Raw genomic sequence first — 14,975 nt, 5'->3', positions numbered from 1 at the left:
TGCGCTGCCTGAAGGGGAGGTAGAAGCAACAACAACTTGTATTGATATAGCACCCATAACGTAGCAAAAGTATTATGAGATAAAACATTTGACACCAAGCTGCATAAATAGAAATTAGCGCACATGGCCAAAACCTTGGTCAAAGAGTTGGGTTTAGAGGAGCGTCTTGAAGGAGGAAAGAGAGGTTTAGGGAGGTAGTTCCAGAGCTTGGGGCCCAGGCAACAGAAGGCACGGCCACCGATGGTGGAGCGATTATAATCAGGGATGCTCAAGAGGGCAGAATGAGAGGAGCGCAGACATCTCGGGGGGCGGGGGTGAGCTGGAGGTGATTACAGAGATAGGGAGGGGCGAAGCCATGGAGGGATTTGAAAATAAGGATGAGAATTTTGAAATCGAAACAATGCATAACCGGAAGCTAAAGTAGGTCAACGAGCAGAGGCGTGATGGGTGAGCGGGAGCTGGTCGTTGGTGCAAGTTAGGATACGGGTTTTGGATCACCTCTAGTTTACGTCGGGTAGAATGTGGGAGGCCAGCCAGGAGTGCATTGGAATAGTCCAGTCTAGAGGTAACAAAGGCATGGATGAGGGCTTCTGAAGCGGATGAGCTGAGGCAAGGGCAGAGACGGGCGATGTTACGGAGATGGAAACAGGCGGTTTTAGTTATACTGCGGATATGTGGTTGAAAGCTTATTTCAGGGTCAAATATGACACCCAGGTTGCGAACAGTCTGGTTCAGCCTCAGGCAGAAGTTGGGGAGAGGGATGGAGTCAGTCGCTAGGGAACGCAGTTTGTGGCGGGACCGAAAACAATGGCTTCGGTCTTCCCAATATTCAATTGGAGAACATTTCTGCTCATCCAGATGTGGGACAAGCAGTCAGACAATTTCGAGACCGTGGAAGGGTCGAGAGAAGTAGTCGTGAGGTAGAGCTGGGTGTCATCAGCGTACACGTGGAAACTAACGCTGTGCTTTCAGATGATGTCACCAAGGGGCAACATGTAAATGAGAAATAGGAGGGGCCAAGGATAGATCCTTGGAGGACACCATGCGGAGGAAGGAAGAGAAGCCGTTGCAGGAGATTCTCTGTCTACGATGAGATAGATAAGAATGGGAGCAGGCGAATGCAGTCCCACCCAGCTGGACGACAGTGGAGAGGTGTTGGAGGAGGATAGAGTGGTCCAGAAGGATAAGGAGGGATAGTTTGCCTTTGTCACACTCACAAAGGATCGCATTTGTGACTTTGATGAGAGTCGTTTCGATACTGTGGCAGGTGCAGAAACCGGATTGGAGGGATTCAAACAAGGAATTGCGGGAAAGATGGGCACGGATTGGGAGGCGATAACATGTTGAAGGACTTTGGAGAGGAAAGAGAAGTTGGAGATGGGCGGTAATTTACAAGGACAGAGGGGTCGTGGGTTGTTTTTTTGAGGAGAGGGGTGATGACGGCAGATTTCAGGGAGGGGGACTGTTCCTGAGGAGAGAGAAGCGTTAACAATGTCAGCTAACATGGGAGCCAGAAAAGGAAGTTGGGTGTTCAGCAGTTTGGTGGGAATAGGGTCACGGGAGCAGGAAGTGGGTCTCACGGACAGGATGAGCTCGGAAAGGTCATGAGGGAGATTGGAGAGAAACAGGAGAAAGATGTGAGGTCAGGGCTAGGGCTTCCTTCGAGGGAGCTTGGCCTGGTGGGCTAGGGGAAGGAAGAGGCAGAGGCAGCCGAACAGATGGTCTCAATCTTAGAGACAAAGAAGTCCATGAGCTCCTCGCATTTATTGTCGGAGGTGAGGATGGAGACTGGGGAGAGAATAGAAGCCGGGGTTTATCTTTACATTCCAGAATGATCCTGGAATAGTGAGCGAGTTGATAGATGAGAGCGGGACCCAATAATGCTTTATGTGGTCTAACCAGATCTGGCGGTGAATGGCTAAACCAGTTGTCCGCCATATCCGTTCAAGTCTGCGTTCCTTGGACTTAAGGGAGCGAAGATCAGGGCTGTACCAGGGGGAACGGCCAGGGTGAGAGAACGTAATTGTTTTCACAGGGACTAGGGCATCAAAGGTAGTGGTGAGGGTGTGATTGAGCAGATTGGTGGCTGCAGGAATGTCCTGGTGAATGGAGGGCCAAGGGCTGGACAGTTGGGAGTTGATAAGTGCAGTTGTAAGAGAGTCAGGAGACAGTTTCTTCCAGGGGCAGACACAGAAGGTTTGGGAGGGGGATGTGGGTGGAGAGCGATATGAGGAAGTGGCCAGAGATGGCCTTATCTGCGATTGACACGATGGGAGTAGCGAGGCTACGAGAGATGGCAAGGTCGATGGGGTGGCCGTGAATATGGGTTGGGAAGTTTACGTGGAGGGAGAAATTAAGGGAGGATAGGAGGCTTGTGAACTCAGAGGATAGCTGGTGTGCAACGGCCACCATACGTTAAAAAAATCCACGCACAGGCATCTTCCACCCTTCAAGATGTAGTTCGGGACCTGGAATATTAGGTCCTTCATTGAAACGCCTGTGAACTCTTCTCTTTTGACGTAGAAGCAAGTCATCCTCGATACGAGGGACTGCCTATGATGATGATGATGAGGAGAGAGCACGATGAATTGAGATGGAGGTTGAAATCACTGAGGATGAGAAGTCGTTCGGTGCAGAGGGAGGAAAGTAGTGAAGAAATAACATTTTTATGGTAGTTGAGTGGGCTGCAGTGAACGAGAATTTTAAATGAGAGCAGTGGAACACGGTGAGATGCTCAAAGGAGGAGAAGGTGCCAGAATAGGGGGACAGACCATGGTGTGATTTGCTGATGAGAGCCACATCGACACCATGGCGGTCTGAGCAGGGCGGTGGAAGGTGGAGGTCATCACCCCTCAACCACGTTTCCATCAGAGCCATGGACGATGCCATCATCCACAGTAAGCTCATAGATGGGAAGGGCCTTGTTTGCAAGCGAACGGATGTTCTGGAGGGAGATGGGGAAAGGGTCAGTGATGGCTGCCCCACGACCTGCATCCACAGGGTCAGCGCTGGGGGGGGGGGGGGGGGGGTGCAGGGGAGGAGTTGGACAGGGAGGAGATTAGCAAGATTAGCCTCAATAGTAACTTTCAAACGGAATTGAATATATATTTAATAAGAACATAAATAGGAGCAGGAGTAGGCCATACGGCCCCCTCGAGCCTGCTCCACCATTCAATATCATGGCTGATCCGATCATGGACTCGGGTCCACTTCCCTGCCTGCTCCTCATAACCCCTTAATCCCTTACTGTTTAAGAAACTGTCTATTTCTGTCTTAAATTTATTTAATGACCCAGCTTCCACAGCTCTCTGAGGCAGCGAATTCCACAGATTTACAACCCTCAGAGAAGAAATTTCTCCTCATCTCTGCTTTAAATGGGCGGTCCCTTATTCTAAGATCATGCCCCCTAGTTCTAGTCTCCCCCATCAGTGGAAACATCCTCTCTGCATCCACCTTGTCGAGCCCCCTCATAATCTTATACGTTTCGATAAGATCACCTCTCATTCTTCTGAATTCCAATGAGTAGAGGCCCAACCTACTCAACCTTTCCTCATAAGCCAACCCCCTCATCCCCGGAATCAACCTAGTGAACCTTCTCTGAACTGCCTCCAAAGCAAGTGTATCCTTTCGTAAATATGGAAACCAAAACTGCACGCAGTATTCCAGGTGTGGCCTCACCAATACCCTGTATAACTGTAGCAAGACTTCCCTGCTTTTTTACTCCATCTCCTTTGCAATAAAGGCCAAGATTCCATTGGCCTTCCTGATCACTTGCTGTACCTGCATACTAACCTTTTGTGTTTCGTGCACAAGTACCCCCAGGTCCCGCTGTACTGCAGCACTTTGTAATCTTTCTTCATTTAAATAATAACTTGCTCTTTGATTTTTTTTTTCTGCCAAAGTCACACTTTTGAAGAGGAAAACTTTGCAGGGCTATGGGGAAAGAGCAGGTGAGTGGGACTAATTGCATAGCTCTTTCAAAGAGCCGGCACGAGCACGATGGGCTGAATATGCGGTGCTTCAGTTGATCAAAGTTGCATTTTTGACCCCTTTGATTTTCAATACCGAGGTAACGATACAATGAACCAATCACGTTGTATGAGTTAAGAGTTAGTTAATTCACATATTTCTTCAATTATAAAGCAGAATATATACCTGTCTTTGCTGGTCAGTCTTTGCCCCTGATGACAGTAGCAGGTTAACCACATTAAGGTGGCCTCCTTGTGCTGCCAGAAAAAGTGAGGTAGCACCATCCTGAAACAAAGAAAAGAATCTGGTCTCCATCGCAGTGTTCTTCAGAGAAATAGTTTAAGACTAACTGGTTTTGAAAGTAAGAGAGTCCACAAATTTTAACAAAAAGTAGAAACGTGTTAAAAAAGTAGAATTTCACCAGTTTGTATTCATGGTAAAAAAATTTTTGATAAAATTAGTGAAGGAAGCAATTTCACCACCAATATTTTCTACAGCGATCAATGAACATACTCTCGTTACTTTAGTAATGCAAGGTAACAACAACAACAAGTATTTATATAGCACCTTTAACGTAGTAAAATGTCCCAAGGCGCTTCACAAGAGTGTTTTAAGACAAAACAAATAAATTTGACACTGAGCCACATGAGAAGAAATTACGGCAGATGACCAAAAGCTTGGTCAAAGAGGTAGGTTTTCAGAAGCGTCTTAAAGGAGGAGAGGCAGAGAGGTTTATGGAGGGAGTTCCAGAGCTTGGGGCCGAGGCCATCAATGGTTGAGCGATTATAATCAGGGATGCTCAAGAGGGCAGAATTTGAGAAACGCAGACATCTCGGGGGGTTGTGGGGCTGGAGGAGATTACAGAGATAGGGAGGGGGCGAGGGCCATGGAGGGATTTGTAAACAAGGATGAGAATTTTGAAATCGAGGCGTTGCTTAACCGGGAGTCAATGTAGGTCAGCGAGCACAGGGGGTGATGGGTGAGCGGGACTGGGTGCGAGTTAGGACACGGGGCAGTGAGCACAGGGGGTGATGGGTGAGTGGGACTGGGTGCGAGTTAGGACACGGGGCAGTGAGCACAGGGGGTGATGGGTGAGTGGGACTGGGTGTGAGTTAGGACACGGGTCAGTGAGCACAGGGGGTGATGGGTGAGTGGGACTCGGTGCGAGTTAGGACACAGGGCAGTGAGCACAGGGGGTGATGGGTGAGTGGGACTGGGTGTGAGTTAGGACACGGGTCAGTGAGCACAGGGGGTGATGGGTGAGTGGGACTGGGTGCGAGTTAGGACACGGGGCAGTGAGCACAGGGGGTGATGGGTGAGTGGGACTGGGTGCGAGTTAGGACACGGGGCAGTGAGCACAGGGGGTGATGGGTGAGCGGGACTGGGTGCGAGTTAGGACACGGGGCAGTGAGCACAGGGGGTGATGGGTGAGCGGGATTCGGTGCATGCGAGGTAGGACACGGGCTGCCGAGTTTTGGATGACCTCAAGTTTGCATAGGGTAGATTGTGGGAGGCTAGCCAGGAGTGCATTGGAGTAGTCAACTCTGGAGGTAAAGGCACGGATGAGCTCAGGCAGTGTTACAGACTTGCATTTATATATCACCTTTAACGTAGTAAAACATCCCACTGTGCTTCACAGGAGCGTTATCAGACAAAATTTGACACTGAGCTACAGAAAAAGCTATTAGGGCAGGTGACCAAAAGCTTGGTCAAAGAGGTAGGTTTTAAGGAGGGGAGAAGGGTAGAGAGGTGGGGAGAGTTAAGGAGGGAATTCCACAGCTTAGTGTCCAGGCAGCTGAAGGCATAGATGCCAATGGTTGGGCGAAGGAAATCGGGAATGCACAAGACGACAGAATTGGAGGAGCGTAGCGTTCTCAGAGGGCAATACATAGGACAGGAGTAGACCATTTAACCCCTCGAGCCTGTTCCACCATTCAGTGAGATCATGGCTGATCTGCGACCTAACTCTATATACCCGCCTTTGGCCATATCCCTTAATACCTTTGGTTAACAAAAAGCTACCAATTTCTGACTTCAAATTAATTGATCTAGCATCAATTGTCTTTGCGGAAGAGAGTTCCAAACTTCTACCATCCTTTGTCGGTAGAAGTTTCCTAATTTCACAGCTGCAATGTCTGGCCCTAATTTTTACACTATGCCCCTTAGTCCTAGACTCCCCAACCAGCGGAACTAGTTTCTCTCTACCCGATCGGTTCCCCTTAATATCTTGAAAACTTCGATCAGATCACCCCTTAATCTTCTAAATTCTAGGGAATACCATCATCATCATCATAGGCAGTCCCTCAGAACTGAGGAAGACTTGCTTCCACTCTAAAAGTGAGTTCTCAAGTAATTATACAGTCCAATATGGGAATTACAGTCTCTGTCACAGGTGGAGCAGACAGTGGTTGGAGGAACGGGTGGGTGGGGAGTCTGGTTTGCCGCACGCTCCTTCCGCTGCCTGCGCTTGGTTTCTGCATGCTCTCGGCGACGAGACTCGAGGTGCTCAGTGCCCTCCCGGATGCACTTCCTCCACTTTGGCCAGGGACTCCCAGGTGTCAGTGGGGATGTTGCACTTTATCAGGGAGGCTTTGAGGGTGTCCTTGAAACGTTTCCTCTGCCCACCTGGGGCTTGCTTGCCGTGTAGGAGTTCCGAGTAGAGCGCTTGCTTAGGGAGTCTCGTGTCGGGCATGCGGACGTCATGGCCTGCCCAACGGAGCTGATCGAGTGTGGTCAGTGCTTCGAAGCTGGGGTTGTTGGCCTGAGCGAGAACACTGACATCGGTGCGTCTGTCCTCCCAGTGGATTTGCAGGATCTTGCGGAGGCAGCGCTGGTGGTACTTCTCCAGCGCTTTGAGGTGTCTACTGTATATAGTCCACATCTCTGAGCCATATAGGAGGGTGGGTATCACTACTGCCCTGTAGACCATGAGCTTGGTGGCAGATTTGAGGTCCTGATCTTCAAACACTCTCTTCCGAAGGCTGCGCTGGCACACTGGAGGCAGTGTTGGACCTCTGGCCATCCCAATGCCTTCCCTCAGCCAGGAGCCAATACCTGGAAGAGGGAAGCATTACCTCAAACCTCCGCTCTCCACCCCCGCTATCCAGGCCTCGGATCTCTCACCATCTTACCGAAGGGCGATGCTCAGCACTGAGCTTACGGCTCGCATCCCACCATAGGCAACTAGGCCATACAGTAGAGCCCGGTCTCCAGTCGTCTTGGAACCCCTTGCCACTGGACCAAGACCTTGCTCTGCTAAGCCCGTGTGATAGCCAGTGTGCAAGGGCCACCCCACAAAAAAAAGAACTCACGCACAGGCATTTTCCACCCTTCAAAATGAAGTTCGGGATGTGGAATGTCAGGACTCTGATGGACATGGAAATACAACCCCAATTTGTGTAATCCCCCCTCGTAATTTAACCCTTGGAGTCTGGGTATAATTCTGGTAAACCTACGCTGCGCTCTCTCCAAGGCCAATACATCCTTCCAAAGGCGTGGTGCCCAGAACGGCTCAAAGTACTCCAGCTGTACAGCTGCAGCATAACTTCTACCCACTTGTACTCTTGTCCTCTAGCTATAAAGGCCAGCATTCCATTAACCTTTTTGATTATTTTCTGTACCTGTTCATGATATTTTAATGATCGATGTACCTGCACCCCCAAGTCTCTCTGGACCTCCACCGTTTTAGCTTTTCACCATTTAGAAAGTGCCGTGTTCTATCCTTTTAGGTCCAAAGTGGATGACCTCACATTTGCCGACATTGGAATCCATTTGCCACGGTTTTTCCCATTTACTTAATCTATCAGTAACCCTGTGTAATTTTATGCTTTCAATTACACTGCCTACAATGCCACCTATCTTTGTGTCATCGGCAAATTTCTATCCCATCATCTAAGTTGTTAATAAATGCGGTGAATGGTTGAGGCCACAACACAAATTCCTGCGGGACATCACTAATCACACCCTGCCATTTAGAGTGCCTGTCCATTATCCCTACTTTCTGCCGCTCAGCCAATTTCATGGGCTTCAGCCTTAGTTAACAGATATCCGCTCCCAGGGCGCTGTTTAAACGGAAGGCCTGCAGCGCCCTGGGCCGCCATCTTTGTTGGCCGGTCGACTCTTAGGTCGGCCGAAAAATGGAAATCAGTGACAGGATTGGTCCAAGTCAGATGGATTAATGAAAGGGAAATCATGCTTAACAAATCTTCTGGAATTTTTTGAGGATGGAACTAGTAGAGTGGACAAGGGAGAACCAGTGGATGTGATGTATTTGGACTTTCAAAAGGTTTTTGACAAGGTTCCACACAAGAGATTGGTGTGCAAAATTAAAGCACATGGTATTGGGGGTAATATACTGACGTGGATAGAGAACTGGTTGGCAGACAGGAAGCAGAGAGTCGGGATAAACGGGTCCTTTTCAGAATGGCAGGCAGTGACTAGTGGGGTGCCGCAGGGCTCAGTGCTGGGACCCCAGCTATTTACAATATACATTAATGATTTAGATGAAGGAATTGAGTGTAATATCTCCAAGTTTGCAGATGACACTAAGCTGGGTGGCGGTGTGAGCTGTGAGGGGGACACCAAGAGGCTGCAGGGTGACTTGGACAGGTTAGGTGAGTGGGCAAATGTATGGCAGATGCAGTACAATGTGTATAAATGTGAGGTTATCCACTTTGGGGGCAAAAACAGGAAGGCATAGAAACATAGAAAATAGGTGCAGGAGCAGGCCATTCAGCCCTTCTAGCCTGCACCGCCATTCAATGAGTTCATGGCTGAACATGAAACTTCAGTACCCCCTTCCTGCTTTCTCGCCATAACCCTTGATCCCCCGAGTAGTAAGGACTTCATCTAACTCCCTTTTGAATATATTTAGTGAATTGGCCTCAACTACTTTCTGTGGTAGAGAATTCCACAGGTTCACCACTCTCTGGGTGAAGAAGTTTCTCCTCATCTCGGTCCTAAATGGCTTACCCCTTATCCTCAGACTGTGACCCCTGGTTCTGGACTTCCCCAACATTGGGAACATTCTTCCTGCATCTAACCTGTCTAAACCCGTCAGAATTTTAAACGTTTCTATGAGGTCCCCTCTCATTCTTCTGAACTCCAGTGAATACAAGCCCAGTTGATCCAGTCTTTCTTGATAGGTCAGTCCCGCCATCCCGGGAATCAGTCTGGTGAACCTTCGCTGCACTCCCTCAATAGCAAGAATGTCCTTCCTCAAGTTAGGAGACCAAAACTGTACACAATACTCCAGGTGTGGCCTCACCAAGGCCCTGTACAACTGTAGCAACACCTCCCTGCCCCTGTATTCAAATCCCCTTGCTATGAAGGCCAACATGCCATTTGCTTTCTTAACCGCCTGCTGTACCTGCATGCTAACCTTCAATGACTGATGTACCATGACATCCAAGTCTCGTTGCACCTCCCTTTTTCCTAATCTGTCACCATTCAGATAATAGTCTGTCTCTCTGTTTTTACCACCAAAGTGGATAACCTCACATTTATCCACATTATACTTCATCTGCCATGCATTTGCCCACTCACCTAACCTATCCAAGTCACTCTGCAGCCTCATAGCATCCTCCTCGCAGCTCACACTGCCACCCAACTTAGTGTCATCCGCAAATTTGGAGATACTGCATTTAATCCCCTCGTCTAAATCATTAATGTACAATGTAAACAGCTGGGGCCCCAGCACAGAACCTTGCGGCACCCCACTAGTCACTGCCTGCCATTCTGAAAAGTACCCATTTACTCCTACTCTTTACTTCGTGTCTGACAACCAGTTCTCAATCCACGTCAGCACACTACCCCCAATCCCATGTGCTTTAACTTTGCACATTAATCTCTTGTGTGGGACCTTGTCGAAAGCCTTCTGAAAGTCCAAATATACCACATCAACTGGTTCTCCTTTGTCCACTTTACTGGAAACATCCTCAAAAAATTCCAGAAGATTTGTCAAGCATGATTTCCCTTTCACAAATCCATGCTGACTTGGACCTATCATGTCACCATTTTCCAGATGCACTGCTATGACATCCTTAATAATTGATTCCATCATTTTACCCACTACTGAGGTCAGGCTGTTTTCTCTCTCCCTCCTTTTTTAAAAAGTGGGGTTACATTGGCTACCCTCCACTCCATAGGAACTGATCCAGAGTCAATGGAATGTTGGAAAATGACTGTCAATGCATCCGCTATTTCCAAGGCCACCTCCTTAAGTACTCTGGGATGCAGTCCATCAGGCCCTGGGGATTTATCGGCCTTCAATCCCATCAATTTCCCCAACACAAGGCAGAATATTATTTGAATGGTGACAGATTAGGAAAAGGGGAGGTGCAACGAGACCTGGGTGTCATGGTTCATCAGTCATTGAAAGTTGGCATGCAGGTACAGCAGGCGATGAAGAAGGCAAATGCTATGTTGGCCTTCATAGCGAGGGGATTTGAGTATAGGAGCAGGGAGGTCTTACTGCAGTTGTACAGGGCCTTGTGTCAGTAATGGTGATCATGAAACTACAGAATAGTCATAAAAAAACCATCTGGTTCACTAATGTCCTTACCTGGTCGGGGCCTATATGTGAGTCCAGACACACAGCAATGTGGTTGACTCTCAACTGCCCTCTGAAATGGCCACTCAGTTGTCAAGAAGGAGGCTCTTCTCAAAGGCAGTTTGTAAAACCTACCCTTTTGGGTTTATAAGAAACCAGAAATATTGCACTCAAATCTATTGTCATTTTTGTTTAATAAACATTGAACAAATAAAACTTACTTTCCCAAAACAATGTATTCTTCTGTTTTAATTTTGTTTCTCCCCTTTAGTCCCTTGTAACAACTGAAATAAATTCTTGCATTTATATAGTGGCTTTCACGACCGCAGGGTGTTCCAAAGCGCTTTACAAACAATGAAGCACTTCTGAAATGTAGTCACTGTTTTAACGTGGGAAGGAGGCACTCAATTTACACACAGCAAGTCCAACAATCAGCAATGTGATAATGACCAGATAATTTGTTCTAGTGATGCTGGTTGAGGGATAAAAGTTAGTCAGGGGAGAACTCCCCTGCTCTTCGAATAGTGCTGTGGGATTTTTTACGTCCACCCGAGAATGCAGACAAGGTCTCGTCTCATTCCAAAGACCGTGCAGCACTCCCTCAGCACTGCACTGGAGTGTAAGGCTAGATTTTGTGTTCATTTGTCTGGAGTGGGATTTGAACCCACAACCACAGTTGATCATTTTCAGCTTTCTTGATCAATAAAAAAATAGTTCCCTAAATGTGAGAGACTATTAATATGTAACATAAAACATTATTCATTCAGAGAATAGCTGCCAATTCTTTGCCCATTTTAAGCAATCAATAATATGGATCTTAACTACTTATTTGTGTGCAACATGAAACATTGCCATTAACTTAACGAGGTTTATCTTGAAAAGTTAGTCCATCTGGTAATAATTAATTAAATGTAGAATCCTGTTGTTAATTGATTACTGAGAAAACCATGTGGTGGGTTTTTCTTAGTAATCAAATTTGAATGTTTTTGTAAGGGGGTAAAGTATTGTAAGGGGTTTATCGGAAATCTTCCCCTGCATATGCGTGAATAAAGATTGGTTGAACCAAGGTTTCGTCTGAGTGATTCCGTGGTCGCTGTACGGGCGGGGATACGGGCGGGTGTCGATCCCTTATTTAAGGAGATCCACCTTGAAGAAGAGAAGTCTTCTTTTTACCGCAACAGTTTTGTTTTTAGAATGTGGGGTAAGAGTGCATTAATTACCCACTGACAGTGTGGCAGCATTCTCGCCTCAGAGTCAGAAGGTTGTGTGTTCAAGTCCCGCTCCAGAGACTTGACCCCATAAATTGAGCACTGAGGGAGTGCTACACTGTCGGAGGGTCCTTCTTTCGGATGAGACGTTAAACCGAAGCCCTGTTTGTTCTCTCAGGTGGATGTAAAAGATGTCACGGACACTATATCGAAGAAGAGCAGGGGAGTTCTCCCGATGTCCTGGACAATATTTATCCCTCAACCAACACCACTAAAACAGATTATTTGGTCAGTATGACATTACTGTTTATGGGAGCTTGCTGTGCACAAATTGGCTGCCGAGTTTCCTACATTACAACAGTGGCTACACTTCAAAGGTACTTAATTGGCTGTAATACAGGGATTGTGAAAGGCACTGTATAAATGCAAGTCTTTCTTTCTTGAGTTGCTCTTAGAAGGTGCCAATGGGCCACCTTTTTGAGCAGTTAGATTTTTTTAACAATATCCAGTTCCATTGACTTCAACAGAAATGAATATTGGGCGTGTTTTATAACAGGCAGCAGATGCGATTCCGACTCATTTGCATCTCCGCTCATGTCCAGTCTCACTCCCTGCAGAGGCCGATCAATCCCACTTTCGCAAGTTGTGAAATTGAATTCAATTTGTGAGCCAGCACCAGAAAAATGACCATTGTTAAAAAAATCTGATTGGGTCACTAATGTCTTTAAAGGATGGGATCCAGCTAGCCCTTACCTGGGTTGACGTAACTATATGGAGTGACATTACAGTTTACAGCACAGAAACAGGCTATTCAACCCAACTGGTCCGTGTCGGTGTTTATGCTCCACACGAGCTTCCTCCCACCCTACTTCATCTCACCCAATCAGCATATCCTTAGATCATACAGCACAGAACGATGCCATTCGGCCCATCCTGTCTGTATCAGCTCTTAGAAAGAGCTATCCAATTGGTCCAACTCTTCTCCCCACTCCCCTGTCCCACACAGCCTTGCAAATTTATCTTTTTCAAGTATCCAATTCCCTTTCGAAAGTTGAATCTGCTTCTACTACTCTTTCAGGCAGTGCATTCCAGATCACAATAACTCGCTGCGCAAAAATAATTCTCCTCATCCCTTTTGCCAATTATCTTAAACCTGTATGCTCCTTCTATTCCTTTCTCCCTCGTGTACTTATCTCCCTTCCCCTTAAATGCATCTATGCTATTCACCTTAACCCCTCCCTGTGGCAGCGAGTTCCACATTCTCACCACTCTCTGGGTAAAGAGGTTTCTCCTGAATTCCTTACTGGATTTATTAGTGACTGTCTTATATTGATGGCCCCGAGTTTTGGTTTCCCCACAAGTGGAAACATCTTCTCTACGTCTACCCTATCATAATTGTAAAGACCTCTATCAGGTCACCTCTCAGCCTTCTCTTTTCTAGAGAAAAGGGCCCCAGCCTGTTAGAACATAAGAATTAGGAACAGGAGTAGGCCATCTAGCCCCTCGAGCCTGCTCCGTCATTCAACAAGATCATGGCTGATCTGGCCGTGGACTCAGCTCCACTCACCCGCTCACTCCCCATAACCCTTAATTCCCTTATTGATTAAAAATCTATCTATCTGTAATTTGAATACATTCAATGAGCTAGCCTCAACTGCTTCCTTGGGCAGAGAATTCCACAGATTCACAACCCTCTGGGAGAAGAAATTCCTTCTCAACTGTTCAGTCTTTTGTGATAGTTATAACCTCTCAGTTCTTATATCATCCTTGTAAATATGTGTTTGCACCTTCTCCAGTGCCTCCCTATTCATTTTGTAATATGGGCCCCAAGTTTCCACATGATTTGCTCCTGATTTTTAGGAGCAACTGGTGTAGAACGGAGTATCTTAGAAATCGGAATTCTCGTCATTTAGTTTGCTCCAGTTCTAGTCAGTTAGAACAGTTTCACTTTGGAACAGAATTTTCTTTTCAAAAGGGGGCGTGTCCGGCCACTTACGCCTGTTTTCAAAGTTTCGTCAGTGAAAACTTACTCCAAACTAACTTAGAATGGAGTAAGTGAAGATTTTTGTACGCTCGAAAAAACCTTGTCTACACTTTAGAAAATCAGGCGTAGGTTACAAATCAGGCGTAGGGAATGGGGGGGGGGTTTAAAGGGAAGTTTACAAACATTAAACATTTCAGTTTTACAAATAAAGAGCCATCATCAATAATAAATGATAAATACATCAATTAATCAACCAATAAATCAATCAAAAAAAATTAGTAAGAAATAATGTTTTTTTTAAACAATCAATAAATAAAACATTTTCTACTTACCGACTGCAGCACCGGGAGCCCTCCAACAGTGTGTCTCTGTCAGTGTCCCTATCTCTCTGTCTGTGTGTCTCTTATTCTCTGTCTGTCAGTGTCTGTGTTTCTGACAGCGAGGGAAGGGGGAGGGATGGGGGGGGGGGGGGGGGAGAAGGGGGAGGGATGGGGGGGGGGAGAAGGGGGAGGGATGGGGGGGGGAGAAGGGGGAGGGATGGGGGGGGGAGAAGGGGGAGGGATGGGGGGGGAGAAGGGGGAGGGATGGGGGGGGATGGGGGGGGAGAAGGGGAGGGATGGGGGAGGGGGAGAAGGGGGAGGGATGGGGGGGAGAAGGGGGAGGGATGGGGGGGGAGAAGGGGGAGGGATGGGGGGGGAGAAGGGGGAGGGATGGGGGGGGAGAAGGGGGAGGGATGGGGGGGGAGAAGGGGGAGGGATGGGGGGGGGAGAAGGGGGAGGGATGGGGGGGGGAGAATGGGGAGGGAGAAGGGGGGGAGAGAAGGGGGGGAGAGAAGGGGGGGAGAGAAGGGGGGGAGAGAAGGGGGGGAGAGAAGGGGGGGAGAGAAGGGGGGGAGAGAAGGGGGGGAGAGAAGGGGGGGAGAGAAGGGGGGGAGAGAAGGGGGGGAGAAGGGGGGGGAGAAGGGGGGGGCAGAGAAGGGGGGGGAGAGAAGGGGGGGAGAGAAGGGGGGGGAGAGAAGGGCGAGGGATGGGGGGGGTGGGGGGATGGGGGGGGATGGGGGGGGGAGAAGGGGGAGGAGGGGAGGAGAAGGGGGAGGGATGGGGGAGGAGAGGGGGAGGGAGGGGGGGAGAAGGGGAGGGATGGGGGGAGAAGGGGGAGGGATGGGGGGAGAAGGGGGGAGGGAAGGGGGAGGGAGAGAAGGGGAGGGATGGGGGGGAGAAGGGGGAGGGATGGGGGGAGAGAAGGGGGAGGGCATGGGGGGGAG

At 48.2% G+C, this 14,975-nt stretch overlaps 1 protein-coding gene across 1 annotated transcript in view; it reads right to left on the bottom strand.

The window, feature by feature from the left end:
* Positions 1–14,975, bottom strand: part of ankrd29 (ankyrin repeat domain 29) — a 1,085,233-nt gene that overhangs the window by 19,067 nt on the left and 1,051,191 nt on the right. Inside the window, exon 6 of the mRNA XM_070889282.1 lies at positions 4,156–4,254. Coding sequence (XP_070745383.1) covers positions 4,156–4,254 — 99 coding nt within the window. The remainder of the gene's footprint in view (positions 1–4,155; positions 4,255–14,975) is intronic.

This window comes from Pristiophorus japonicus, chromosome 1 (assembly GCF_044704955.1).
Source record: "Pristiophorus japonicus isolate sPriJap1 chromosome 1, sPriJap1.hap1, whole genome shotgun sequence".
In the NCBI taxonomy this organism is placed as follows: Eukaryota; Metazoa; Chordata; class Chondrichthyes; family Pristiophoridae; genus Pristiophorus; species Pristiophorus japonicus.
The sequence above is the reverse complement of the archived record's forward strand: the minus strand, read 5'-3'. Positions and strand labels throughout refer to the sequence as shown.